General features: G+C 42.0%; 3 protein-coding genes across 4 annotated transcripts; 1 reads left to right on the top strand and 2 right to left on the bottom strand.

Annotated features, from left to right (window-relative positions):
• Positions 1 to 897: 897 nt before the first annotated feature.
• LOC120556674 (protein Wiz-like) lies at positions 898 to 10,456 on the bottom strand. Its single transcript, XM_039796320.1, has 9 exons — positions 10,349 to 10,456; positions 9,489 to 9,560; positions 8,379 to 8,879; positions 7,437 to 8,159; positions 6,363 to 6,710; positions 5,194 to 5,408; positions 4,901 to 5,081; positions 4,637 to 4,796; positions 898 to 3,269 (listed from the first exon to the last, which is right to left on the bottom strand). The coding sequence occupies exons 2-9, from the start codon at positions 9,499 to 9,501 to the stop codon at positions 3,113 to 3,115; spliced, it is 2,298 nt and encodes a 765-aa protein (XP_039652254.1). The 5' UTR covers positions 9,502 to 9,560; positions 10,349 to 10,456; the 3' UTR covers positions 898 to 3,112.
• A 2,601-nt stretch (positions 10,457 to 13,057) lies between these two features.
• prdx2 (peroxiredoxin 2) lies at positions 13,058 to 18,046 on the top strand. The gene is made up of 6 exons (XM_039796360.1): positions 13,058 to 13,201; positions 14,232 to 14,352; positions 14,569 to 14,722; positions 15,713 to 15,835; positions 16,962 to 17,092; positions 17,652 to 18,046. Exons 2-6 carry the CDS (start codon positions 14,250 to 14,252, stop codon positions 17,732 to 17,734), a joined length of 594 nt encoding a protein of 197 aa, XP_039652294.1. The 5' UTR covers positions 13,058 to 13,201; positions 14,232 to 14,249; the 3' UTR covers positions 17,735 to 18,046.
• A 1,198-nt stretch (positions 18,047 to 19,244) lies between these two features.
• On the bottom strand, positions 19,245 to 21,283 carry LOC120556681 (transcription factor jun-B-like). 2 transcript variants are annotated; one of them, XM_039796345.1, is made up of 2 exons: positions 20,795 to 21,281; positions 19,245 to 20,528 (listed from the first exon to the last, which is right to left on the bottom strand). In XM_039796345.1, exon 2 carries the CDS (start codon positions 20,488 to 20,490, stop codon positions 19,576 to 19,578), a length of 915 nt encoding a protein of 304 aa, XP_039652279.1. In that variant the 5' UTR covers positions 20,491 to 20,528; positions 20,795 to 21,281; the 3' UTR covers positions 19,245 to 19,575. The 2 variants fall into 2 exon arrangements, with proteins under 2 accessions (XP_039652279.1, XP_039652268.1); XM_039796334.1 differs by having other exon boundaries at positions 19,245 to 21,283.
• Positions 21,284 to 23,961: the final 2,678 nt, after the last annotated feature.

The following is a 23,961-nucleotide window of genomic DNA, read 5'->3' as shown; positions in this document are numbered from 1 at the left end:
AATGTTTAATGAAAGAAACAGGGGATATCACCTAAGAGGACATTGTATGTTCAAACAACCTCTTGTGTGAACTGCTGTTAAAAGCATGTGTGTTTCAGTTTGTGGGGTGACCTTATGGAGCGGACTGAACAATGACTTCAAACAGAGCCGTAATCAATCATTCAGTTCAAAAATACATTAAAGAAATCAATACTTGACCAATACAGAAAAGAATAGACCGAAACATAAGAATGGAATTGTAATGTAAAGGTATTGTTGCAAGTTATTGTAAGACCCGAAAGACTGTATGCTGTATTTGCATATCTTATTTGTTTTGTAATAATATATTGTGAAGTAGGGGCAGGACCTAATAAGCTATTTACTTCCACCTGCTCCTTCTCGAACTTATCCTTTATTTATTTTTTGGTAAATTCTGATTGTTTTATTTTGTGGTTTTAATTTTTTTGTTTTGGTTTCTTTTACAACATTGTTGATTGTTCAAGATAAATAATAAAATGAAAAGTGAATGAAAAATAAAATGTATAGCAATACATAAATTTAAATAATTTAAATTTTGAAATGTATTTTACAGCTTTTCAAGATGTAAAAAAACGTGTGTGTGTGTATATACATACATACATATATATACATATATATATATATATATATATATACACACACACACACACACACACACACACACACACACACACACACACACACACACACAAACACACGTTTTGAGAGAATCTGAGCAGATACGGGGCAGATTATTCTTTACGGTTGTGTGCAGAGTTTACCAATTTAAGCCTTTCCTCTTCATGAGCGGAGGGATTCAAGCTCCACCCAAGAGCAATAAAGGATGGAGGACCTAGTGCAGAAGCCAGACAGGTAGTGAAATTAATGACTCCTTGTCAACACACTTATATACTGTATTTATCAACAGAAAAAAAATAAATAAAGAAGTCACTGCTAGCATCAAGACACACTTATCAACAATATGATGTCTATGAAATGGAAACCCTTTTCGGACTGAGGAGTACAGAAACACATAGTTGTGTGGTGAGGTCACGGTGATAAATCTGATGGTGAATGTGCTTCTTTTTTATTTTCATGACTTCCACATTTTCAAGACAATGATGCTGTGTGAAAAGTGATCTCTTATCTGACTGTGAGCATGAGGTTGTTTAAACAAAGGGGAGATGTGATTATAATGCAACATGGCAGAGAAGGAACATTAAGCCTTCAGGTTTTCAAGGAATGTGTAAACAAAGGAATTTTTTTTTTTAGGATTCACAGGCACCATCAGAAAAGCAGCAATCTGCATCGAAGACTGGAGAAATGTACAGTTATTCAAAACAGTGCTGTTCACACATTCTTCCATGAGGGGAGGGGAGGGAGGGGGGGAATTAGATTCTGGTCTGAAGTTTGAAATGTTAACCAAGCCTGAGACACAACAATGACAGGGTTTTACATGAGAAGGAAAGTGAAAATTGAATTTGGAGTTTCTTTTCACAAGTGGTCAGTTATGTAGCATCTATCTGACACAGGCAGAGTTTTATGTCTAAAACAAGCAACTTGAACTACATTGTTTAATATATTGGCTTGTTTTGGAAACCGCTATATGGAGAAACTATCTATATTATCGGAGTCTTACACAGAGTACTGTGGCTGCTGGTGAAGTGCAGGTTGTTTGTAATTATTTGTCCATTGATTAAAATTAAAAATTCATTTAAATAATTTATTTGAAATACAAAAACTTATTTCACAAGTCAATTGCTGGTAAACAACAGTAGATGGCAAAAAGGTAATTTACAACAATAGGTTAAGTTTCTGGAGCTGCACATGAATGCACCATGATTTTACAAGGTGCAAGTGAATGCACCATTAAGCCCAGTCTGTGTTGATTCTCCAACTCCGGCAGTGGCCATGGTGTCTCAAAAAGTGCAGCTAGGCTACACTGTGTCTTTAGCTGCAGACAGCTGCACGTCCTGCTGTTGGAAACCTTTTGCAGTAAAATACAGCTACACTTTAGACAGTTCAGCTTTAAGCATTTAAACAGCGTTTAAGCCAGCTAGTAGCTAACGGTAGGCTAGCGTTACCTGCTGCCAGGTATAACGCTTCTTTGTCCGTTAGGTCTGTTTCAGAGCACCAGAGGGGCAGCGCAGACATTTAAGTGGCACCGAAATCTGCGTTGCCTTTCGGTCTGGTAGATAACACCCCGAGGAAAGGCACCGGAAGTATAGGGGGGGGGGGGGGAATTGCCTTTGAAAAACCTGTCCTGGGTCCTCTACATAGAAATCAGTCCACATGCTGTTATAGGCAACCGAGAAAGTCAGGGAGTTTTAAAGTTACAATCCTTTCACAGACATTGACAATAGAAAATAATTAATACAAAAACTAAACTTGCAGTTATACCCGAAGAAAATGGCAATAACGGGAACACAGTGTCTCTATGGTCAAGACGGCTGAGGCTTTGATTAAATTAATGATAACCTTTTTTTTTTTTTTCAACAAAGTTGTCACGAGTTGGGTACAAATTTTGCGTCTAACTTTCTTCTATCATTATTTAATCAATCCAGATTTATAGAAAAATACTTAAAAATACATAAAATTCATAAGCATATAAAGGAGATGAACTATATCACAGTGAAATGGCGACCACACCAGTCTACTCAGTAGGACAAAAACAAAAAGTGAAAATCATTGACCAGGATCGTCCTATCCGTATGGGACATGAAACGTGCTGATGACAAATATTGAATGGCATTCCAACACATTTACAACATCTAAACAAATGGTAGGATTGATGAGCAGGAAGAAAGCACTGACCATCAAAATGAGGGCTGAACTATCTTTGGATATTTTCTAAAAACTTCCAGTGATCAGAATTGTGATCTATTGTTTGGGGTGGATTTTACCTGAGTGGATTACCTTCTGCTGCTGCTCCCTCATATGGCTCAAGCTCGCCCTCTTTAGGACAAAAAAGGAACATCTAATTTGCACGTTTCTGACTGATCTGTTGCCTCAAAATAGACACAAAGACTTCTTCTCGACTTTGTTGTGACATTTTTAAATGATGAAGTTGGAAATAAAATGATGTTTAATGTGCATTGCAGAAAGACTTTGTGGACTAGACAGCTACTGGATGGACAAGTGCTGGAGCTGCCACTGGTGCAGCAGGAGGAGATGCTTTGCCTTTGTAGCCCAGCGACAGGATGTGTTTCTGCAGGTGTATGATCCACCGCTCTTGAACAGACTGAGGTCCATGAAACACTTCTTCACAGAACCTGAACAGCAGCACAGAGAGGGGGATATGATCTTAACTGCATTAAATGAGGTACAACAATTTCTTGAGAATGTAATTTAGCAACAGAGTTTCAATGTTGCTAGTGTATCCCCAAATGTAATTTTAAATGTAAGCCCATGTGAAGCTCAACAAAGAAACGTATGTGAACGTCATCACCTCAACAACAGTGGGACTGTGTAATTGTGTGTGTGTGTGTGTGTGTGTGTGTGTGACAGTGAAAGAGAAAACCCTTTTAATCTTTCAATAAATGAATGTTAACATGAATACGTGGAACGGTTTTTCTAACGCCAATAAATGATTAATGATAGCAGTTGTGAAGAATTCTGTTTCTATGCAATACTAACAACTAATAATATATTAACATCACAATTTATAATTAATCTGGAAAGTAAACAGTTTTTGAGGTACAAATTATATTTTTTCAAGATGAAGACATGTACCTTGAAGGTAAATAAGGTGTCAGATTGCATAAACAAGCATTGAAAATAGAGCTTGTTTATAAAAAAAAAAAAAAAGCCCTAACCCAGCCTCAGCCCAACAAAGCAATTTTTTAGCCAGAGACCGATACCGATCACTTAAAGGGCAATTCCGGCGCAAAATGAACCTAGGGGTTGATAACATACGTGTAACGAGTCGACGGTTCTCTGAGATGTGTTCACATTTAAAATCGCAATAATATCGTATTGTGTCATATGTATCGTATCATCAGACCGCTGGTGTTTCCCACCCCTACGGCTTGGTAGCGTTGCATTCCCGACTCATTTCCTGGTTCTCCTTTTCCATAAACAACATTAAATCAAGGAGAGGGTTAACTTTTCCTGCTACAGATTTCCAACAGTGGTCAGAAAGCACAGGGGAGACACTTTGTTTCTCTCGCTATGCCTCTAGAGTCAGTACTCGCTCCGAAGCTAACCACCGTCTCTCTCTCACCCGCTCTACCACACACATGCCGGCCCTGCTGTTCAGTTAAAGAGCTCGACGCACACACCAACGCACAGGCTGTGGTGGGATAGCTCTCAGTCATGGTTCCTCACTGTGTGCTCTGCAGCACATATGGGCACAATGAAAGGAGAGAAGTTATATGAGCCAGAGTTTGACCCAAGCCCAGTCTATACATTTTTTTTTTTAAAAAGGCCAGAACCCGGCTCAGATGGCAGACCTCTAACGCCATCCCCCGTCTCCTTCCCCCCTCATTTTCTGTCACTTCTCTACTGACTTAAAAGTAAAGATGTATTTTTTATATTTGACAATGCAAGCTGCTGAAAATTGGTCTATTACTCTCAACACTATTATTCACTGAATGCAAGGGGAATGTGATTATATATATTTTGTACTTCATAGACTGACCTGCACTGAAGGGAGTAGACTTTGCCCACCAGTTTGACCAGCGGTGTTAGCGGAGGCTTTGGCAGCATAGCGGGGATGCTGCCAGACCGTGATGGCTGCTGGGGATTGGTGTCCTGATTTTCTTCCCCTGAAGGCACAACATGTTTTGGTGGATGGACCCCTGAAACCACACAGAAAGGAAATAAGAGTAACGGAACAGAAACAAATCTAAATGTCTTTTCATCAATTACAGTAAATCTGTTTCCAGCTAGTTTCGTCTCTCACCCCTTGGGAAGCGCACACTGGGGGTGCCGTGGGCTGCAATAGTCCGTATGTGGCTGTGAGAGTGTCTGGATGAGCCGGCAGTTACGCCTAAGTTCTCTCTGCCCACTGAAGGCTTCAGGCTGCTGCCGGGGACAGAGTCAGAGTCTGTGGACCGAGAGGGCGACGCAGCACCTCTCTGGGACTGAAAGAAAATGAATATACAGTAAATTAAAACTGGCATTGCTTAATACATTGTTGTGTGTATCCAAATCTGAATAGGAAGTATTTTAAGCATATTTTAGGGCACAGCCAACCTTCTTGATGTAAAGGTCTCCCATACGATAGCGTCTGGTTATTGCTGCTACCTTGGCTGGGTCCCTCCGCATCAAATCACTGAGGAGGTCAATTGGCGAACTAGCTCCATCTACCTTCCATTCAATAATTCCCAGCTGTCGGAGGTGGGCCCGCGCGTGACTGGCCAGCGCCTTGCGGTTTTCAAACTCAAACCCACAAAGCTCACAGGATGCGTCTGACACAAAGATGAGAGATTTTGGAACAAGGATCAGAATCTACATGACAGATGTTAACTACCAATGACAGATGAGACATGTATTACCAGTTCAAGTGAGTTCCAGGAATAGTTTTGTGCACTGGTAAGAGCAAATTACATTTAACCATGTATATCCAGCTAATTTAAATAGCTCACGTTACTGTATTGTGTGAACAGTTAACCTTATTTAATATTGTATGTGGCGTTTTTCTTTTGCGGGGTGCAAATGTTTCACCAAAACAAGTTTCTTCTCGCCACCGTAGCTGCATCCGGAACTTAGCGCTGCCCAAGGCATTGTGATTGGTTTAAAAGAAATGCAAACAACCCCGATACTTTTTTTTCTTCCATCTTAGAATGGATCTGTGGTGTTGCCAGACCTTACTCCACATCGCTATAGATATAGGTCCGGCAATGTGAGACTATATCTCACCTAACAGAACGTTTGTGCATGCAGGTAGAATCAGTTAGAGTATCAGCAGAGCAATGTCAATACTGCAGTTTTCCTGTTGAGGTAAAAGTCAAATGCTTGCTTTACTCAAAATGCAGCATGTGTTGAGGCAGCATTGCATTGTGGGATGTGTCTCATGAAAAGACATTACATAGAAAAGAGGCTAATCTAATAAATTGCACTCCGTTCCATTTGTTCCTACTGAAGATGTAAATCTGGCCACTGTAGTTTTTAACAAATGTAACTCAAACAATAGTACCTAGTCTGTTGTTGAGGACTATTTTCAGCTGCAGACCAACACACATTTGGTGTTCTAGTGAGTATTTATGGCACCAGGGCAGTTTATGTAGGATTGACTCAGTGTCCTTGTTCATCTTAGTTAATGAGAAACATGTCACAGTTGCTGTGACACAACAATGTGGCTCACTATCATAAAAACATGGTTGTAAAACTGACATAATTAGCCTGTGGTGTTAATGTCTTACCGGGGTGTGCGGCTCCACTCTTGCCAGGGGGGGATTTCTCTTTCATGGAATAATCAAGAGGTGAGGTGGAAGGGTTGGTGGCTGGTTCCCCTGACCGGAGGCTGTCCAGGGACCTTCTGGAGCCTTGAGGGGTCCACGTGGCTTTGCCTGATGACCCTTTCTTGCCTTCTTCACCATGAATCATGACCTCTTTGAGGAGATCGATCGGCGAGGTTTTGATCGACCAGCTGAGGCCGAGCTGGCGCAGATGGGCACGGGCGTGGCATGACAGGGCTTTGCGAGTCTCAAACAGCTGGCCGCAGAAATCACAAAGAACTGTTGGCGTGGATTGTACATCTGTGGAGGACACTGAGAAAAGGTGGAAGTGAAATAAAGAGGATGAATACACAATATCTGGTATACATACAGTGCAGGCCAAAAGTTTGGACACACCTTCTCATTCAATGCGTTTCCTTTTTATTTTCATGACTATTTACATTGTAGATTCTCACTGAAGGCATCAAAACTATAAATGGAATTATGTACTTAACAAAAAAGTGGGTCTTATATTTTAGATTCTTCAAAGTAGCCACCCTTTGCTTTTTTATTAATAAGGGAAACAATTCCACTAATTAACCCTGACAAAGCACACCTGTGAAGTGAAAACCATTTCAGGTGACTATCTCATGAAGCTCATTGAGAGAACACCAAGGGTTTGCATTGTATCAAAAAAAGCAAAGGGTGGCTACTTTGAAGAATCTAAAATATAAGACATGTTTTCAGTTATTTCACACTTTTTTCTTAAGTACATAATTCCATATGTGTTCATTCATAGTTTTGATGCCTTCAGTGAGAATCTACAAAGTAAATAGTCATGAAAATAAAGGAACACATTGAATGAGAAGGTGTGTCCAAACGTTTGGCCTGTACTGTATACAAACAAACAAATTAATACATGGAAAGAAATCTGGGGTATATCACAGCTGTTGAGAGTACGAATCAAAAACTCAATTGGAGCGTGATATAACATGATATGGTACCAAAAAAAATAGCATTTTCCAACAACTAATACAGAATAATGACTCTCTGGTTTACCTGCATTGGCAGGCTTTGAAGCAGCAGTGGACTTCTGCGTGGGAGAGTTGCTGTTAGTGCTGGATCCCTTCGGCTGAACAGACACCTCAATCTCCAAAGGCTCAGGCTTGGGCTTCCTATGAAGGGGGTCCACTGCTAGCCGAAAGCCTTTCTTAGCCTTTGGGGCCCTGTTAACAGGAGACCTGGTGTATTTTGCAGGGCTTGAGGAGAGCGATGTGGAGGCAAACGGGGCTGGAGATAGTGCTGCAGATGTTTTGGGAGGGTGTGTGGCTTCTAGCATGCCACTGCTGACCAGTTCCTGGACGGTGTCAATCGCAGAGATTTTCCCCTGCAGGTCAACCACTCCGATCTGACGCAGGTGAGCGCGTGCATGGATGGCCAGGCCTTTGCGATTCTCAAACTCCTCCCCGCACAGAATACAGGTAAAGTCCTCTGATGATTTACGCTGCTTGCTGGGTGGAGAGGATTGATTGGAGGGTCGTTTAGAGGAGGGTCTAGGGGGATCGTTTGAGGTGAGCTCCTCCTGTTTCGCGCTGCTGATGGGCTTGAGGTCCTCCTCCTCCATGATCTTGTAAAGCAAATCAATCGGGCTGCCCTTAACGTCCCTGTCAGGGATCCCAATCTGGCGGAGATGGTCCCGAGCATGACCGGACAGGCCTTTGCGTGTCCCGTACCAGCAGCCACAAAGTTGGCACACATGGACCTCATTGTTAGTGTCTGAAGCTGCAAGAATAAAGAAAATGATGAGGAATTCAGTCTCAATGAGACAATGCTGTCATGCTAACGTTATTAAAACAAATGTTACATGAATAACTACCTGCTATCAGTGGTCAAATAATCAGATAAGGTACCTGGGTGTTTAAGCTCCGTCTTGCACACACAGCTACTCCCCTCACTACTTCCAACATTTCTTTAAAACATTGATTCAGAATTCAGCCGTACCTAAGGTGATGGGGGCGTCAGTCGCCAGCGGCGCCCACATTGGCTTGGCTGTGGTTTTGTGCTTTGATGATGAGCTGCTGCCTTCACTTGTTGTTGACTCCCCCAGCCTAAGACCAGAGGGGGGCGAGTGGAGGAGAGCAATTGGTGACTCTTTCAGTCTGGCTGGAGATTCCTGTTGATGCATCTTTTGCGGAGTTGTCATGACTCTACTGCCTGCTTTTAAGAAGTCACTCCTGTCCTCTGGTGCTGAAGGTGTCCTGGACTCCTGCTTCGATGTCTTTTTGAGAGGGGCCGTCCCAGGTACAGAGGAGTCTGCTTTGATATCAGGGAGAGAGTCACCTCTCTCCTGGACGAGCTGGTAGAGGAGCTCAATGGGAGCACCGCTGCTTTCTGACACCGTCACACCGAGCTGCCGTAGATGGAGGCGGGCGTGGCTGGAGAGCCCTCGCCGTGTCTCGAAGTACGTACCACAGACCTCACATATGACTGGCTGCGGGGTTGCTGTGGGGAAGTCCAGATGGGAGTTGGTCATCACAGAATTAAATATGAGATCTTCAGTCAGTGTCTCTAACCAAGAAAAAGAACAAACCTAAAGCTTGTTTTGTTATGAGCGGATTAAGATATTGTCACTTAACGACAGACTTGACAACCTTTATTTATGTCAAGATTTGATAACAATATGAGTTGCAATGAACACAAATTAATAGCAATGCACCAATACAACTTTTTTTTAAACTCAAGATACCTAAACTCAGGTTATCTGCTGATACAGAGTACTGATCCAATACCAGTTCTCTTCTTCCAAAATTTTTAATCTGTAGCACATCTGTATTACACTGCAAGAAACTTGGGATCAACGATCTGTAAAGTAACTTGAGGCCAGAGATTGCTGTGGCACTAAAAACTGAGGCATTGCCCACCAATGATTGAATGAATGTACGTGATAGAAGAACCAACCTCTATAAAGAATCTAATTAAAATGATACTACGACCGAGGTCTAATCATGGTGATGACCAATGAACTTAAATGAACAAGCTCAGGCTCTTGTAACAATGCAACCTAAGAAATAATGTAATTATTGGTAGCTCATTCATAACAGTGCCCCCTACCTGGTGAATCCATGAGTGCTGATAATGTTTGGGGGTTGATTCTGAGGGATGAGAAAGTTGACTCTGCGGATCCTTGGGTACACAAATGGAAGAGGATTATATAAATTAAGAATATCAATGAATTAATGTATGGTGTTAAAAAGTGATGACAAGAATTTACAGATCATGGATTTAGCTTCCAAAATGCTAAATAAAAGTGTAACTTCCCTGCAATATGCAGACTTGATTGTGAGTTAACACTTTTAAACACAAAGTCAACCCTGGTTGAGCCCTCGGTGTGAAAGGGGTATAATGTGAGCCCAAATGTAGGACTTCCAAACCAAACAACCCCATGACGTCACAGGCTACACTAGGACAAGATGGAGCTACACCTTTGAAAATGTAACTTTGATGACATATTATTTTAAACCAGTTTCACTGACAGTGTTAGACCTTTACTTTTTAGAATGGGAATCCATCTAGCTAGCTAGCTACATTAGTGTTTTATGTCCTCTTTAGCTGTGGAATGGAACTTGTAACATTATTTACTGTAGAGAAACGTCCCCATTTCTAATTCTAATTCGCATTTTAACATCTCTTTGAGCAAAACGCAATAGACTACTTATAAAATTGCAGGTGGCGGAAGCATCTTGTAAGTTAAAGCCATATATATATATATATATATATGAGGTAAAGCTACAAAAGCTAACTTAGGATAACTCCGTTGCACCCTTTGTTTAGCTTTGGAAGCATGCTAACGTTAGCTGCACGCTAGCTCAAATTAAATGTCAATTTGAGCGAAACCGCGACTAGCTGCACATCCTACGCCCTGGACTAGAAACCAAACTTCAATAATCAATTATAGACAAAAGTTAATTTACCTAAAAGCTTGAACAGACTGCCTCAGTACATCAGTTTTAGACACTGACAAGCTTAGCGGAAGTAGCTGTCCACACATTCCCGATGCGGTGTGTTTTCAAAATAAAAGCACTGAGGCTATGCCTTTACAGTTTTACAGGGCTATGCCAACAGAGCTTCAGGTGACCAATTCTGATCTCTTGGGACAATTTACAAATAAAAAGGCAGGGGGTTTACTTATTTCACTGAATATTTGGTATTACTATTTTTTTTTTTCAGTGACTACTACTCACTGAAAAAAATTCCTTTCTTAATCTCACAACGGGGGAATTCATAATGTTCACAATGAGTAAGAGCATGATTTAGCAGGCCCTGGGCCTTCCTCAGAATTAAGCATTTAGATTGCTTGTATTGTATTCAAATCTAACACAAATATATTTAAAGTATGCTGCATTCAGTGCATTGCCAAATAGAGGCAAGTGTTAGCATTTGATTTTAACAAGTCAAGAAGAAAAGTAACAAATGAAGGATTTTACCAGGAGGTAAATAAATGTCACTGGGGTCAGAAGTCATGTGAGCTGGTGCAACTCTATTTGCATCATGATAACAGAACTGCACTGCCATCAAGTGGACTGTCCCAAAAACCCATCAATTATCTGTCGTGCGCCTCAGTGGAAAATAACTTAATTTTTAAAAGCTGAAAGACAGGAAAGGAGGAGTTAAGGAAAGAATAATAATAATTAATGAACCAGCTTTTGAAATCCAAAAGGGATTAAACAAAATCATTTCACTACTTAATGAAGTATTACTAGTAATAACTCTTATACAAAATGTACAAATGTTTGTTAAAAATGTCATTATCATCATAACAGGCTTTCAAACGATTTTGGTTACAGATATAATACAAGAACATGACTATGATGCCATTTTAATGACAGTTTCATAAAGTTTAAAGGAAAACTATTCTAACAATCCAACAGCTTGCATGGAAAAGATTAGCTAAATGAATTGATAAGCACTCATACTGGTTGTGCCATTTTCTGAAGACAATAAGTAGAAGACAAGAAGACATAAATAGTGGGACTGAGGTAATTGCTATTGTACCAACAATAAAAAATGTCCAACATAAAACAATCCCAAGACACAAAATGGATGCATATACTGTCACAACTATGACCTTTGAGCCCAAAGAAAAAAGATGACAGAAAATATTTCCCTACATTGTCATGGCTATAACATGACTTTATACACCGACAACAGTGAAGGAGGGTTTTATAAAACTCTGTTCATCCTGATTCTCTACTTTGCTTTGCATTTTCTGAAAAACAAAACTCAGGTTTGAACAAATGTATTGGTCTGATGTGGCAACACAGGATACATACGATAAGGTAAGTATTGTTAGATAAGCCTGCGTCGTTTAAAAAATGATCCACAAAACCTCTGGAAAGAAACAGATGTGCAGTGAGAAGAATATAAAGGAATTGACATACTGGGATACTGTAGGTGCTGCCGGAAGTCAATGTGGAGAACATACATGTTTTTGATGCATTCGAATATTTGTTTTCATTCACACATGGATTGTGGGAAAACTGATAAGTGGTTTGTTCAGAATGAAAAGAGTGTGTAACATGTCCACAAAATCAGTCTCCCATTCATTGTCTATGGAGCAGACTTTATACTTTATGACATCACAATTGCTTCTCTGGTTTCTGGCTTTTAAAGGTCCCATGGCATGAAAATGTCACTTTATGAGGTTTTTTAACATTAATGTGCGTTCCCCCAGCCTGCCTGTGGTCCCCCAGTGGCTAGAAATGGTGATAGGTGTAAACCGAGCCCTGGGTATCCTGCTCTGCCTTTGAGAAAATGAAAGCTCAGATGGGCCGATCTGGAATCTTGCTCCTTATGAGGTCATAAGGAGCAAGGTTACCTCCCCTTTCTCTGCTTTGCCCGCCCAGAGAATTTGGCCCACCCATGACAGAGAGAGACATTATGGCAGTTGGTCAAGGCCACACCCCCACCCTTCACCTTGCCCCCCCCTCTCTCCTCCTCAATATCTACAGACACATAAATGGCACATACGAAGGAAAGCTTATTGTGGGACTGGCTCTAGTGGCTGTAATTCTGCACCAAGGCTGAATTTCGGGAAAGAGACTTCAGATACAGTATTAGGGGACCACTAAGGTCTATATAAAAGAGACTTCAGATACAGTATTAGGGGACCACTAAGGCCTATATAAAAGAGACTTCAGATACAGTATTAGGGGACCACTAAGGCCTATATAAAAGAGACTTCAGATACAGTATTAGGGGACCACTAAGGCCTATATAAAAGAGACTTCAGATACAGTATTAGGGGACCACTAAGGTCTATATAAAAGAGACTTCAGATACAGTATTAGGGGACCACTAAGGTCTATATAAAAGCATCCAAAGAGCACCAAGTCATGGGACCTTTAAGAGAGAGAGAGTAGCTCATGTTCCAAAATATTGATTGAATTGCCCTAGTCTATGGAAATAACATATTGGAATTCTTATTTTAGGTGGTGTTCCTCTTCAGTAAAATCCCAGTGTATTTCTGACACCACTGCATTTCACCACTGCCTGGTGTATGGAGATCAATGTCCCAAGTTATGAAGTTTGGAGTTAATGTAGGCCTACGCAATTCAAGTCTGAATAAAGACAGTAATATGGTTCACCTGCACTGTGCACACAGATACTCTATTAGCCTTTAGTTTGAAAATCGTTATTTCACTTCCGGAGGCCACAGCTGGCCCTGCCTACTTCTTGCACTCAACCGTCCCTCCTTTGAGTGCGCTCCTCCTGCCAGCAACAGACCTCCGCTCTGCCAACTTCTACTCGGCTTTACACAAAGACAGGTGAGCCGCAAATTGTGCATTTGTTTGACTCTTTACTGTTACAAGTTCCTATTGTGTCTGCACAGCTCGAGCAGAGCAGCACCTGTTCGGCCTGGAACCGAGAGAATGCAACAACAACAAAAAAACCCGCTTTAACGTTACTACATAAAGCTAACGTTAAGCTAACCAGGCAGTGCGGGTCAGTTACTCCCCTCCTTAAGTATGTGGGCCTGTTTCTGGCTCTTTCTTTGTCCCTGTGCTGCAGCTTGCAGGAGAGACTGGCCAGTGCCCCATCGCTTTGTTCAACATTAACGTTAGTTGCCACCAAGTCATTTGACAAACTCATTGTAATTGTAAAGCTTTGACCTACAGCGCTGAACTTTGATCAGGCAATGTCTGCTACTGGGGTATATATCTATACGTCATTGAAGACGACAAGGGATTGTTAGCTTTTGTCTAGTTTTGAATTATGACAAGGGCAGTCAAATAATTGATTTATATGCACTCGTTGTAACGTTAGTTTCAGTTACCACCAAACTGTAGATATGTAAAGGAATTAGTACCTCATGGCTGATGTGAAGGCCTGGTTGGATACTATGTTTAGTGTGTAAAGTGATTATCCTGCATTTCTATATAACTGCAAACGATACAACTTGATAAAAACAAAAAAACATCACATGTACACCCCTCTTATAAATAGACCTATCAAATAATTATCCTCATCGCTTTCTGCTTATCATGGTTATGTAAGCTTCCTAATAGGCTATTGTTCCCTGCGGCCTGAGCATGACTTGCATGTGACTTTACGTGGTTTTCCAAACTGAATACGCTTTTGAGCTGTGCACCAAATATCAAAGAGCTGCAGAACCCGGGTGTCTGGTTAAGCCCCTCGGGCACTTGGTCTATTTAGTCAAAGTGTCCGGTTTGTTTAGGCTATTTGAATACGTTGAGGATGTTGCTGCTATCAGAGCTCCAACCAGCTGAATTGATCTATGACGGTTTATGAGTTTCAGGAATTTTCTGTTAACTATATGTGCCATCTCTTCCTCAGTCATTCCCCATAACCACCATGTCCTCTGGAAATGCTCAGATTGGCAAGCCTGCCCCAAACTTCAAAGCCACAGCTGTAGTGGATGGGCAGTTCAAGGACATCCAGCTCTCAGACTACAAAGGTAGCTTAGTGTTATTTTTACATGTGTACACCACTAGTAGTTGAAGTGTTTGCACATTTTGTTAAATATCTCTGAGGAGTTTACTCTCGTCAAAAACTTTGTATTTGCAGTACATTTAAGCCCAGTTTTCTTCACTATCGATTACTTTTAGATTTGATGTTTTATCTAATATGGTTTGATTGGATTTGTCCCATCTTTTCCTTCTGTGCTTTTCAGGGAAGTATGTTATCTTCTTCTTCTACCCCCTGGACTTCACGTTTGTGTGTCCCACTGAGATCGTGGCTTTCAGCGACAGGGCTGAGGATTTCCGCCGTATCGGCTGTGAGGTTATCGGCTGCTCCGTGGACTCTCACTTCAGTCACTTGGCATGGTGAGAATTCCTGCTAACTGAAGGGAAATCGTGGCTTGAGTTTCACTGTAATCCATGTGATGGTATGCACGGGAAACAGCCACAACTGTTTTGAAATAACCTCCACGCAGCCAGCAAATGGATTAAGCAGAGCTGCTTTAACAAAAGTTTTCTTTGCTTGTAGTCCATTCATCATTTTGCAGGTGAACTGTGCCTTTTTTAGTACTACTGTTTTTGAAAGAAAAAAACAAAAGCTATTGGACACTAAAAAACACACACGGAATCCATTGAATGAAAGCTGTAGTTGGTGTTAACAATTTTTGGTCCAGGCTTAGTTTAACATTTGTGTGCGATGGGCAGCCATGATATCCAGGGAAATATAAATATTGGATCAGGATCCTGTTTATTGAATGTTTAAATAACTAAGATCAGAACATCCCTAATTGGCAGTTTCTAATGACTCCGTTAATAGTGACGGTCTGGAGTAACACCCACCCAGCTTATCAGTTCAGCTCCCATCACTGTGCTTCTCTGCATAGTCCTGATAAGTTTTGATGCAACGGTCTGAGTCAAACTAGACTAACTGAAAGGGAATAAGAGAAGTGAGGAAATTGGGCTTATTAATTGCACCTGCACAATTTTAGGTGTAGTAAATTGTTTTGGAGTTTAAATATGTTGTCGAGTTGTCAGGTTTTGTGGAAATGTTGCCCTAGTGTGGACTGCCTTCTGATGTCTTAATAGGTTGTAAGGAAGAGATATATATATATATATATATATATATATATATATATATATATATATATATATATATATATATATATATATATATATATATATATATATATATATAAAAAAAAAAAAAACACTTTCCAACCGGTGTGTTTTTATAATTACAATCTGTAAAATACCGCTTTGGTGATGGGAGTTACATTCATTCAGTGAATGTAATGCTGTCTTGTCAGGTTGGTGGCCTATAAATGGGTTTTTGATTATTCTATTTTTCCCCTGCAGGATCAACACACCAAGGAAGCAGGGAGGTCTGGGTACCATGAAAATCCCCCTTGTGGCAGACCTCACCAAGACCATCTCCAGAGACTACGGCGTGCTGAAAGAGGACGACGGCATCGCGTACAGGTGAGGCAGACAGGTTGTGTGATTGGAATACGTTTTTAAATGACAGGCCAGTAGCCACTGTGCAGCTGGAGCACCAACTCCTGTACCACGACTACTACAATAGGCTCGTTCGAGATGAGCCAGATCTGCGCAGAATCGATCACCGGCGATCTGCGCCCAATGCATGCCGGTTAGATTTGTGTCCGACTTGATCCCGACTTGCTCTGATGTCATGCACACGTGGGCAACGATAATCTCACGAGACCAAGGCGGCCGCAGTTCTGAGACGCAGGTAGCGCAGTTGCTTTTCACCAACTGCAAGAGCCAGGCGGACGCAGGCGGAACCAGGGCATGCTGGGAAACGCCGGCCTCTCAGCTGATCAAACAGCTGATTGGTTCAGAATCGACTCAACATGATGACGTTTTATATAAACTTTTCATTGATTTTCAATCGGAGGGATTTTAACTGTGATCTGTCTGATTTTAAAGGCTTATTCTTTACAGAACACATGTTGTGTGGCTGATAGTTATGTTTAGAAGTCAGAGACTAAATCTGTTCAGATTACCGATCACCTACAGTCTGTTGGTAATTAAAATCAGCAACAGATCGCATGTAGAGAATTTTGACAGCTACTCTGTCATAATTAAAACAACTGGAGACTGTGTAGGAGCTGATACATGGGTCTGATAACATTTTATTAAATCGGACCCAAACGGATCACAGTGTTTGTGTCACTTCCTGTTCAGCCTGAAGGCTGCTGGAGTCAGCTGGAAAACTGTCCGACTTGAGAGCGGACTTTTGTCCCCGCCCCCCGCTGCTGCCGCCTGCTCTCGTCTACTTTACAGGCGAGGCGCAGTTCATCTCGAACGAGCCTAACGACTTAAGCACCGAGGACACCGAGATACTGAAGAAGGCAGGTGTAATGAGTGTTCCCGGATATGAAACGTTTTGCTTTGGAGTACCAGAATGCATTTCAGCATCCCAACGTACTTATTTGTGTCTTTCACAAGAGCATTAACCCATACACATCCAGCTTGGCCAGTATGCCATGCGTGCTTGTGCAAGTTACTTGCACTTGGGACACAAGTTACGAATGCAAAGAAATGTCTGTTGTGCATTACTTTAACCTTACTTTGTGCCTCTCAGGGGTCTGTTTGTGATTGACGACAAGGGCATCTTGCGGCAGATCACCATCAATGACTTGCCTGTGGGTCGCTCCGTGGATGAGACTCTGCGCCTGGTCCAGGCCTTCCAGCACACTGACAAACATGGAGAGGGTGAGTAACATCCCCTTGGTTCAGTTGAATATAACCCTTGCACTATTACATGCATAGTTTCGTCGCTGTTTTTTTTGTTACAGCTCTCTGTACAGGAAACTCCAAATCAGTCATTTGTAACTAAATGCATTTATGTTTGTGCCCTTAGCATCAGCTCCAGGTAATTCAATAAGTAACTGCTCTTCCCTTTTCTTTTCTTTTTTTTTTAAGTGTGATGAGCAGGTTATGAAGTTAGGTGTTGGTTGATAGCTAAAGTGGTTCATCTGCCACAGATTTGTTATCGCGTCGTGCTTTATTTTTTTGTTGTCTGCATTTTCATCCGTGATTATTTTTTTTATTTTTATTTTTTTGACTGCACATCTTACAGCTAGCATGTAAAAAGTAAATTTATTTTTAAAATGAGTTTGCCTGAAGCTGTAAACTGACTTGAAGGCACTATTGGTTTATCCTCCAGGGTTTTCCCACATTTGCTTTGTGCTCAAGGTATGCAAAGTTCAAGGTCTCTTTAGTTATGCCTCGTGGTAAACTTTGTCCCTGCTCTCCCCACCCCCACCCACAGTGTGCCCTGCTGGCTGGAAACCTGGCAGCGACACCATCGTCCCTGACGTCGACAAGAGCAAAGACTACTTCTCCAAGCAGTAAATGTGAAGGTCTTCTACCCAATTTCCTAACAGAAGCACTTGCCTTCGGATGAGGTGTCCGTGTGAAGCAGTATCTCATGGCGTCCAATCTTATGTGTTAAACCCAACAACGTTCCGAAAGTTGTTAGATAAATCTTTTGTTGCAAGTCTTTAATCTTAGTACGTCCAGTGTACAATTGGTGGGGCGACCTCATAGTCTCAAGCACTGAAACTATAGTTGTTTTGTTCCCTTTTCAGAAAAAAAGTATTGTTTTTCCTTGCTGTAATTTAATAATTTGCTACCATCTTTATTAAACCAGTGTGGAATTTGTGACTAAGTGTTTTTTTTTTTTTTTTTCTTCGTTTGACAAACGCAGCAGGATGCTGTGAAATATATTGTGAAAGTCATTCCTCGTGTGACCTCTTGGTGGTGCCCTACATCTTCCTGAATCTGTTCTTGGTGCCTACTAGTTGGTGACTTTATACTTTAGAAGTATTATGCTAACAGGCATTTTTGGGATTAACTAAATGTATCAGCCATGTGCCCAGCTGACGATCTGATCACGTCACAAGGCTCTAAAGTCTTGGTTAATGCTGGAGTTATTGTGGTGGTTGACTCAGCACAACAACCTGGCTTTGTGGCTTATTGGGAAAGATTGGGTTGTTGGATATGAGTTAACAGACCCGCATGACTGTCCCAACTCCTGATAATTCTCACTGTTTGAGGATGTATCCCACTGGAATTAAAAATAAATAAATAAAAAAAATCCGTCCCACTGGAATAAAAAAAAAAATAAAAAAATACTTTCCCTTTCCTTTTCAGTGTATTGACAATACACTGGAATTCTCATTGACCTCTGTAACCACAGTATTTTATTTAGTGAAGTAAAACAATGTATCATCACTCTTCAGATAAAATATCGATTTGTCATAGTTTATACATTGGTTATTTGGTAATGTCAGTGTTGTGTGGCTTCTACTACATATACGGTGTCACCTCTACTCCCAACATGTATTTTTGCCAGCTTTAGTTGACACTACTTCTTGTAATTTCAACCTAGCTCTTAACCATCAGAGAAATTCTATTCTGCATGTTTGTGTGGAACTTTTTCAACTATTTTCCATAAACTAGTGCTCTCACAACTTGTTTTGGGAAATTGAAAGCAGAATGGGAAACTCCCTTAACTCGAATAAACCACTCATTGACAAACCTCTTCATTAACACACGCACACACACACACCTTGTGGTGTGAAGGGGAGAGCGCTGCATTTCTGACGGGCAATGTAGGAGGGAGTTCCCGGAAACCTTCTCGTTGTGTGACGTTTGCAAGAAAAATTGACCATATATGGACTGACGTATACGTCAATAGGGAAACAATCCTACGCTACTGCTGCTGCTGTAAACTGAACTGCTGACCAGAAGAGATCATTGACAACCGTGTGGTTGTGTTAACGAGAATTGTCGTCGTAACCCATGAAGATGGCCGTTTTAAATACACATAACCTCAATAGGAAACAACACCACACATTTCTTAGGTTCATATTTTCATTTACTTAAATATATACTGTACAAGTAAAAAAACAAAAACAGGCTCATCAGGCTCAACCTGACAAACACAAATAACTTACATAAGAAGGAATCACAGATCGCAATTAAAGTAAAATGTAAACAGGCAAAGCCAAGACGACACTTTTAAAAACTTATTCAAAAATGCCCTAAGTGTTGTAGTCTTTTATGGTTTCTGCTGATTCTCTTTCAGCCGTGGAAACCAGAATGGTCCAGTCCTCAGACAATGTGTAAAGACATTGTTCATTGTCAGTGCAGTTATTGTCCAGTGTTTTTAAAAGTGCATTATGGTTTCTTCAATAGGACTTCACTTTGGGCGCTAACATGAGCTGGCAGCCACTGCTCACATGTGTCATGACTTTCTGTTTGAGTTGGGCCACCTGCTCCCGCAGTACAGAAGCCGTGTTTGACAGTCCGGCGTTGTCTGTTTTCAGAACTTTCACCTTGTCCTCCAGACGAGAAATGCGCTCCAGCTTGCGCCTTCGACACTTTGATGCTGCGAGACGGTTCCTCAGTTTCTTGCGCTCCGCTTTCATCCGGTCCTGGTTCTCCAAATCGATGGGGGACATCGGCGGAGACCCGTCGCTGCTCAGCATGTCTGGGACTGTCTGAGGCTCCTCTTTCAATCCGCCGAACCGCTGCGAGTGGATGCCCGCACTGGCCAGGGAGTGCTGGAAATGGTGAGATCCGTGCGCAATGGCCTGGGGATGCTGGTGGTACTGGTGGTGCGGCAGGTAGCTGATAGTAGTGGAGGGGTAGCTGGCACCAGCTGCAGAGGACAGACTGGGGTTCGTGCTGCAGCTTCCCAGGGTGGTGTACTCGAGCGCTTCTGACTGCATGGATGAGCCGAACACTGAGGCCGGAGCCGAGCAGACAACACCACCGGGAACGCCACAGGCAACGCCACCGATGGACACGTTTGGAGGAGCCATCTGGTTCATCTTGTGTAGGTCGTCCAGCGCTTTCACAAAACCGTCAGCAAAGCCTTCCTGCTCCTCGGTGATCCCGCGGTTGAAAAGGTATTGGGTAGGTGTCGGTGTTGTAGTGATGACCCCGTTGCTGTTCTGGATGATCAGTCGCTCCAGTTCCGGAGAGGCGAGCTTCAGTGAGCCCACGTCCGCCGTCCCGGCCGAATAGAAATCACTTTCGGCGCGCAGGTGCTGTGACTTGAAGTTTGAGTTCCGATATGAATCGGAGAAGTTCAAGTTCATATTCTGCTTTAGCGGCTTGTAGTCTGGCAGGGCTGCGCCTGGATGGCCATAAGCAGAGAGAAACGAGTCGTCATAAAAAGGCTGTTCCATTATTGTGGACATATTTCAAATCAGACAGTCAAATACAAGAGTGCGCTGCAAAGATGCTGCTTGGACACCGAGGCTTTAGTGTCCCAATTGATTCAATCTCCAGCACAAAGTCCCGCTGTATTAGCCTATTATAGCCTACTGAAGACCAAGCTAAAAACACAGCAAAACTTCCAAAAATAGTGGAACTGTACTGTACCAAGTCGTCGATTTGTACCTTTAGTTGAATTCAAAGCGGAGTCCAGTGACTAATTCAGATGTTTTGATTCCACTCGTGTGTAGGGGGGGGGAGTCTTTTTCTGCTCTGAATCGGAGCTCCGCTTCTGTTTCCTCTTTACTGACAGGCGGCCGTCGTGCTCCGCTGTACTTAAATCATCCGGCACCACAAGCGCTTCAACCAGCCCGCTGATTGGTTGTTTCCTCTGTGGTCCCCGCCTCCGGGATGTCACACACTTGATGACGTTGTTGCCAGGAACAAGGACTGTAAACAAGATGAGGCCTATTCGGCGTAGGGGAAACTCAACCCAGCGTAAAATAAAAACGTAAAATAGGCTACCTCAAGTGAACATCCACACTCATTACCATTTATTAACAAGTCCGTTTCAATGTGTCTCACAGCTCAAAGCCATCCAAAAATACACAATGTTCCTTTTCCAAGCGTAGCCTACTAGGGACTCCTAAAACACTCCAACTGTCTTTTTTTTGTTCTCAACCGCACCAATCCTAAGGATATATAGTCTGTTGCTGAGTCATGCGATCCAAAACTGATATCGGACAGTCCATATTTGGGTATCCTGGCGCACCAGTTCCTCCCTGACAGGAGCGGGAAGCCAATCCCATCCTGGCGCGCCTCCAGATCTCCGGGATGTAGGAGGAGGAGGAGGAGGAGGAGGAGGAGGAGGAGGAGGAGGAGGCGCACCGCTGCCCTCCTTCGCCCCGCAGGCAGAGAGAGGATTGGTAAGTGCCGTAAACTCTTGGGCGTGAAGCCTTCAAAAATGCATGAAGCGTAATAGGTGTCTGGCAAAGGGAGACATATGCTCGGTACCAGACAGAACTGTAGGCTACTCGTGTGAAACAATATTTTAATTATTATTATTATTTAAAATAAGCAGCTGCCTAATTTTACTCAGCGATGGAAACAGATAAGCTACTCATAAAACGGGTTGTCGCTCACCAAAACTGTACTTTTAATTAATATTGTAGGAATTAGGCAGTTCCGCAGGTGTATCATTCACCACTGAAAAGTAGTAGGCCTAATGTCAAATTGGACCTGGCTCCAGCCAGTTGGTATTTTATTTTTAAACTTTTTAATATATTTATTTTAAGTGCACTGAACTGAATGGTTCCTATATAAATTATGGGAGCGTAAACAAATGACGAGCCTTTAAGCTATGTGGGAGTGAAGAAATGTCCCCTGGACTGGACACCTGTTTGATAAAATTACGTCTTTGTCTTGTCTCTATGGTAATGACCTCTGAATCACTTCCCAGAGGGCCTTGCGCCCACACACACGTTCATATCGTCTGATTTGACTTTCCAACCCATCCTCAGGTTACAGGTGTGTTTGGGTTTTTTTCTCAATATGACAGCAACTTACCCATCCTTTTTTATCTAGCAGTCTTTTTTTTAATGAGAATAAGATTATTAATTGAAGATGTCATTTTGTAAATTAAATTAAAGGAATAGTCGTCCCCCAAAAAAAAAGTCGTGACCCAAACCATTGAAGAAAATGGGAATTTCACACAATTGCAATGTGAATAAAACACTCACGCAAAAGCCGAGATATTGAGAATTTGAATCCCCAGTCAGGACCCGACGGCACCCAATGGGCCGGTTCGGACAGATATTTAGAAATGATGTTCGGGTTCGGGTCGGGCTCGGTCACATCAGCGCGATAAGGCATTGAAAATTTTTTATTTAAAAAAGCTTATTATGTAGGTGCGCGCCTGTGTTAAGTGTGCTTGTTGCCCCGTGTGCGCTGATGCGCTCATCTGTTGACATTTCCGATTGCCTTCCTACAGTTGCTTAATAAAAGCGGACTTTCCACACAAACAAACGTATGTGTCATTAGTATGAGAAAAAAACACGTGATTTTTACTGTGTCGTGCTTGGACATGAATATCTTAATGCCTGTCGGGATCGGGCTGGGCTCAGACAGAAAAATGCGGCCCGATCCGCACTCTAATCCCTAGTGAGAGTTAAGCTTCTGAAACACAGGATGCTACATTTCCCATGATGCAATTTAATAGAATCTTTTTTTTAGAGACCACCCCTGCCTCCAAATTGTCCACTTCTAGCAGACTCCACATGCCTAGTTTGTACACAGGCATGAAGCGAATGCTGAGACAATTCTGATGACATCACTATGACATCACCTGGCAGGGTTATTTTCTCAGACTTGACAAAGCTTTATGCAGAGCCACAGGAAAGATTATACTGTTTTCACAGGTGGAGCAGTACTCCTCATAGTAAGGAGTAAAGTGCAGAGTGCCCCTTCACTGTGTATATGACGGGTACCTGACCATGTTTAGAGGTCAAACACATTTCAACAGTTTCATTTGAAACAGATGAACTCTTCTTTTTAAATGGAGGGGGTTTCCCTTACATACCAGTAATAAGAACAGGTTGACCTTTGAAGCTTTGAATGTTTTTAAATGTAAATTCATGTGAAGCTAGGTCCTCAGTTTATGGGAGTTCATGGTTGCAGTGTGGCCAGCTGTTGGCCGAGCTCCTTCAAGTGAAACAGTGGTCTGATGTGCCGGTCAGGCCTGCTGGCAGTGAGAAGAAATGTCCGGGGAAACAGAAAACTGAAGTAGTTTCAGGGAAACAGTGAAGTATCACTCAGTGGTCAGTTCCAGTTTCAGAGTGACCTCATCCACTTTACTAAAGGTCGCCATAGTCACAAAAAACTGTGACCTCTTATCGCATGTGGTTTGATAAATGTTTGCTTCCGATTAGATGCTTTTTAGAAATATTTTATCTAATCAGCCAGCTGTTTTTTTTTTTTTACTGATTGTGTGACTGATAATCTCCTGTCTTAAGCCAGATTGAGTGAGGACGATATAAAAGTATTATTTTTTATTTTTTATTAAATTTGCACATGCTAGAAACTCTACTATGGAATATTTACATGTGATTTTCCTATTTGAGACCCTTATTGGCTCTGAGGCTCTGAACAATTTCTTGCTTGCGTGCAAAGGATTACACGCGGCTATGCACCAGTATTCACAGAGGCACAGTTCAAACACCTCATACTGCAATTCTGTCACTTTCTTTGAGCGCTGGTGTGATTCAGGTTGACAATAGGGCAATGCGAAACAAAAGCAGCAGAAATATGAAGGAAAAACAACAACATGAAAGCAGCAGAGGAGCATATAGGTGCAA

Source organism: Perca fluviatilis, chromosome 1 (genome assembly GCF_010015445.1).
Source record: "Perca fluviatilis chromosome 1, GENO_Pfluv_1.0, whole genome shotgun sequence".
Lineage (NCBI taxonomy): Eukaryota > Metazoa > Chordata > Actinopteri > Perciformes > Percidae > Perca > Perca fluviatilis.
The sequence above is the reverse complement of the archived record's forward strand: the minus strand, read 5'-3'. Positions and strand labels throughout refer to the sequence as shown.

What these genes read in the sequence shown, in the direction of transcription:
- LOC120556674 (XM_039796320.1), bottom strand. An exon ending in TGACGCCCCCATCACCTTAG is followed by an intron (nt 8,160 to 8,378) that starts GTACGGCTGAAT and finishes TTATTCTTGCAG; the next exon opens with CTTCAGACACTAACAATGAG. An exon ending in GAGTGGAGCCGCACACCCCG is followed by an intron (nt 5,409 to 6,362) that starts GTAAGACATTAA and finishes TCTTTGTGTCAG; the next exon opens with ACGCATCCTGTGAGCTTTGT.
- prdx2 (XM_039796360.1), top strand. Translation starts at nt 14,250, where the DNA reads ATGTCCTCTGGAAATGCTCAGATTGGCAAGCCTGCCCCAAACTTCAAA. An exon ending in CCAGCTCTCAGACTACAAAG is followed by an intron (nt 14,353 to 14,568) that starts GTAGCTTAGTGT and finishes TGTGCTTTTCAG; the next exon opens with GGAAGTATGTTATCTTCTTC. An exon ending in CACTTCAGTCACTTGGCATG is followed by an intron (nt 14,723 to 15,712) that starts GTGAGAATTCCT and finishes TTTCCCCTGCAG; the next exon opens with GATCAACACACCAAGGAAGC.
- LOC120556681 (XM_039796334.1), bottom strand. Translation starts at nt 20,592, where the DNA reads ATGTCCACAATAATGGAACAGCCTTTTTATGACGACTCGTTTCTCTCT.